This window comes from Empidonax traillii, unplaced genomic scaffold (genome assembly GCF_003031625.1).
Source record: "Empidonax traillii isolate 1590-97213 ecotype Southwest subspecies unplaced genomic scaffold, ASM303162v1 scaffold1641:size79215, whole genome shotgun sequence".
NCBI lineage: Eukaryota > Metazoa > Chordata > Aves > Passeriformes > Tyrannidae > Empidonax > Empidonax traillii.
In genome coordinates, this window is record NW_020956834.1 from 36,698 (window position 1) to 40,535 (window position 3,838).

General features: G+C 57.4%; 1 protein-coding gene across 1 annotated transcript in view; it reads right to left on the bottom strand.

Moving 5' to 3' along the window:
- The window catches only part of UNC13A (unc-13 homolog A), a 40,545-nt gene that overhangs the window by 18,963 nt on the left and 17,744 nt on the right, over positions 1 to 3,838 (bottom strand). Inside the window, exons 16-21 of the mRNA XM_027908174.1 lie at positions 3,230 to 3,449; positions 2,487 to 2,714; positions 2,084 to 2,225; positions 1,554 to 1,723; positions 786 to 901; positions 519 to 682 (exon numbers count right to left, since the gene is read on the bottom strand). Coding sequence (XP_027763975.1) covers positions 519 to 682; positions 786 to 901; positions 1,554 to 1,723; positions 2,084 to 2,225; positions 2,487 to 2,714; positions 3,230 to 3,449 — 1,040 coding nt within the window. The remainder of the gene's footprint in view (positions 1 to 518; positions 683 to 785; positions 902 to 1,553; positions 1,724 to 2,083; positions 2,226 to 2,486; positions 2,715 to 3,229; positions 3,450 to 3,838) is intronic.

Genomic DNA, 3,838 nt, shown 5'->3' on the forward strand with positions numbered 1-3,838 from the left:
TCCTGGAGCTCTGGCAGCCTTGGGGCCGTGCCCACTGCCCTGGGGAGCCTGGGCAGTGCCCACCACCCTCTGGGGGAAGAACCTTTCCCTGAGATCCATCCCAACCCCCCTGGCACAGCTCCAGCCCTTCCCTGGCTCCTGTCCCTGGTCCCAGAGCAGAGCTCAGCGCCTGCCCCTCCGCCTGCCCTCAGGAGGAGCTGCAGCCCCCGAGAAGTCTCCCCTCAGTCTCCTCTGCTCCAGCTGAACCAGCCCAGTGCCCTCAGCTGCTCCTCACACCCTTCCCCAGCTCCCTGTCCCTCCTTTGAACACTCTCCAACATCTTTAGATCTGCCATTGTGCATCCAGGACTTGAGCTGAGGCCGTGCCAGAGTGCATTGAGAAGGGCACAGATTTGGGGTAAGTCTGACCCGTGGCAGGGAGGCGGGTGCCGATGGCAGCAGGGGAGGATGATGGGGACAGTGATCCCCTCTCGAGGCTGGCACAGCCCCTCTGAGCCAGGTGTGGGGCAGGTGACTCACGTCATGGCCTGGTAGATGGACTCCACCCCGTAGCGCATGGCAAACTCGTCCACGATCTCCTGCGCCGTCTCATCAAAGTACACCTTCCAGGCATCGTCCCCCTTGGCGTCGGGGATCTTCACCACGCCGTTGTTTTGCAAATCCGTCACAAAGTGGAACAGGTTCTGGAGGTACAAATGAGTCCCGTCAGGTCCCCAGGGCCGGTGGTGGCAGGGCGGCATCGCCAGGGCAGGGGCCGTGCCCCCCGTGCCTGCCTGGGCTGCTCACCTCGTGCAGGCAGGTGTACTGGACATGGTAGGGGGCCACCTTCTCCTCGCCTTTGATCTCCACGCTGATGTGCAGCCGGATGGCTCCCGACACGGCTGACTTATCTGTCCGCTTGTCTGTGGGGCACAGGGAGGGGCACGAGGTGTGAGGCTTCCCCAGAGCAACCCTGCTCACTCCTGGCCCCAAGGAGGGGCAGAATGCTCCAGGACAGAGGAACTCTGAGGACAAGAGCTGGACAGACACCCAGCACCATGTGCAGCCAGGCCAGGGCACAGTGCCACCAAGGCACTGAAGAGAGGGATTTGGCCACATTGCCAGACACCAGAGATGTGGCCTCTCTGTACCTCAGTTTCCCCTCTGCAGAGGGCTGGTGCCTCAGACCTCTTGGGCTAAAGGTTCTGCAAACGAGCCTGGGAAAACACTTGATCCCAATGGCTTCAGATATGAAATTTTTTTATGTGTATATATATATATATATATATATATATATATAATTATTTATAATATATTTATATATGTTTACATTTACATAATTTTTATATTGAAGTAGATAATTATATTTGTATACTTATTGTATACATTTATTATATCATTTTATCTATATTTTTTATAGTTATATTTATATTGCTGCTGCTGCTATAGCCCTTCAGGCCAGGGCTCATAGCATGCCTCTGTGGGGCCCAGGGCTGGGGTCCCAGCCTGGCCAGGCTGTGTCATCCCCCCAGAGCCCAGGGCTGGGGTCTCAGGCTGTGTCAGGGAGGTGTTTACCGAGGTTGTACCAGACGTCCATCTCCCCACTCAGGGTCCGGACCTCGATGATGGTCTGGCCCAGGAAGTCATCAGATTCCCTCTTGAAGCGCTGTTTGACGCGGGATTTGATGTCATCGTCTTCGTCCCACACACGGACCTTGATGCGGTCAGAGGAGTTATGGCACTCGCTGGGGAGGTGAGAAGGAGCAAAGCCCTGGGATGAGCAGGGAAGCCTTTCCAGCTTCTCCCCATCCTCTGTTTCCCTAAACAAGAGGGAACATCCCAACACAGGGCAGGAACGAGGGAAGAGAGCAGATCTGGGGCCACCAACCCTCCCCAGTTGGCTCAGTGCAGCCCCAGCACAGCCGGGATCAGCCCCTGGAGCCCAATACTCCATGGCACAAAAACAGCACCCCAAGGGACCCCAGCACCCCCCTCCACCCTCAGTGGGGGCAGGACGAGGCCCAGCTGGCTCCCCCAGTCCAAAGGGACATGCTGACAGCCAGCACAGCAATGCAGGGGGATGAGGGGACTGGGGGTGAACTTACAAATGGAAATTCTCCTCCCAGACTGGGTTGAGATTGCCGTAGATAGTTTTAGTCCTTTTTTTCGTCTTTCCAACCTGGACAGTGACATAGGGGTCACTGGAACCCGTCTTATCCTTTGCTTGCAGGCCCTGGGCACAAACCACTGCAGCACAGCACGGCACAGCACGGCACGGGATGCACACCCATCCACACACGGCACAGGAACGGCACACATGGCAGAGGGAACAGAGAGAGAGAGAGAAATCAGTGCCACAGCCACACCAAGACCCCCAAAACAGGCACCTGTGCCCCCCCCCAGAGCCCCAGGGGCTGAAGCTGCTCGGCAGGACGAGGGGTTGGGCCATGCAGCTTCATTGTGCTGGGAACAGCCTTGTCCCCATGGCCAAACAGAGCAGCTGCCTACCCGTGATGCTGATCTTGGCCGACCATTTGGAGGTGCCGTCCAGGACGCTCTGCTTCACTGCCTTCATCTGCTGTGTGTGCGTGGTCTTGTTGACCCCAAACACCTCCTGGATCAGCTCAAATATCTCCGGCTTGTTGCGCTCCCGGATCTTCATGCGGTCCTTGAGCACCATGATGATGTTCTGGGTCCGGTCCTCTGCTCCGTGCTTGGAGCTCTTCTCTGCTGCTCCTGGGGGAGGACAGCCACGGGTGAGAGGGGGTGGGAGGCAGGTGGTGTCCAGGAGAGGGCATAGAGATCTCTCAGGTGGGCATGATGGGCTTGGGGACAGGACAGGAGGAAACGGCCTCGAGTTGCACCAGCGGAGGTTTAGGTTGGATATTGGGAAAAATTTCAGCATGGAAAAGGTTGTCAAGCATTGGCACAGGCTGCCCAGGGCAGTGGCGGAGTCACCATCCCTGGGAGTGTACAAAAAACATGTGAATGTGGCACTTGAGGACACAGTTCAGTGGTGACCACAACAGTGCTGGATTGATGGTTGGACTTGTTGATGTTAAAGGTCTTTTCCAACCTCAACAATTCCACCACTCTGCGATTCTGTGCATTAATTAATTCAAACCTGGAGGGCTCTACCCCCTTCCCAGCACAGGTCTGCCCTGCCCACCGCTTCCCCCACGCTCAAGGCAGGAGCCCAGCTCTCCCGGGCCGCTCCAAGGTTGGAAGGGACAAGGCTTTTGTGTCCTTACTCTGCAGGCAGTCGGCATTGAGCAGGTCCTGGCACTTCTCGTGGCACTTGACGCCGCACTCGGCGCAGCGCATGCCCTGCCGGGCGATGCCCCACAGGAGCCCCTCGCACTCGTAGCAGTAGGTGGGGGTGGTGGCCGTCCACACCTCGAAGTTGTGGGGCGTCGTGCAGGAGATGGGGTACACTAAGGCTTGCAGGGTCTTCTTGTAAACATGGTTTTTCTGTTTTCAGCAGGGACGGGAGAGAGAAGGGGGAAGAAAAGCTCAGGCAGGGTAGAGGGTGGCACTTGAGGACGTGGGTTAGTGGTGGTGGGCTGATGGTTGCACCTGATGATCTTAAAGGTCTTTTCCAACCTCAATAATCCCATGATTCTATACCCAGCTGCTCGGGCATTGCCAGAGGACGCTGGTGTGGCACACCTCCTGCACCTTCACTGCTGGCCCAGCCCCCAAGGCTCAGCCCCCCACCACAACCACCCCCACCCCAGCCCACCCTGCACCTACCAGCTCCTCGTTGTTCAAGGTGCTCGAGGCCAGTGCGGACGTGATTCCCGCTTTCCTGGACTGGACCAGGGACTGTGGGAAAGAAACAGAGTTCCCAAATCCAGCGG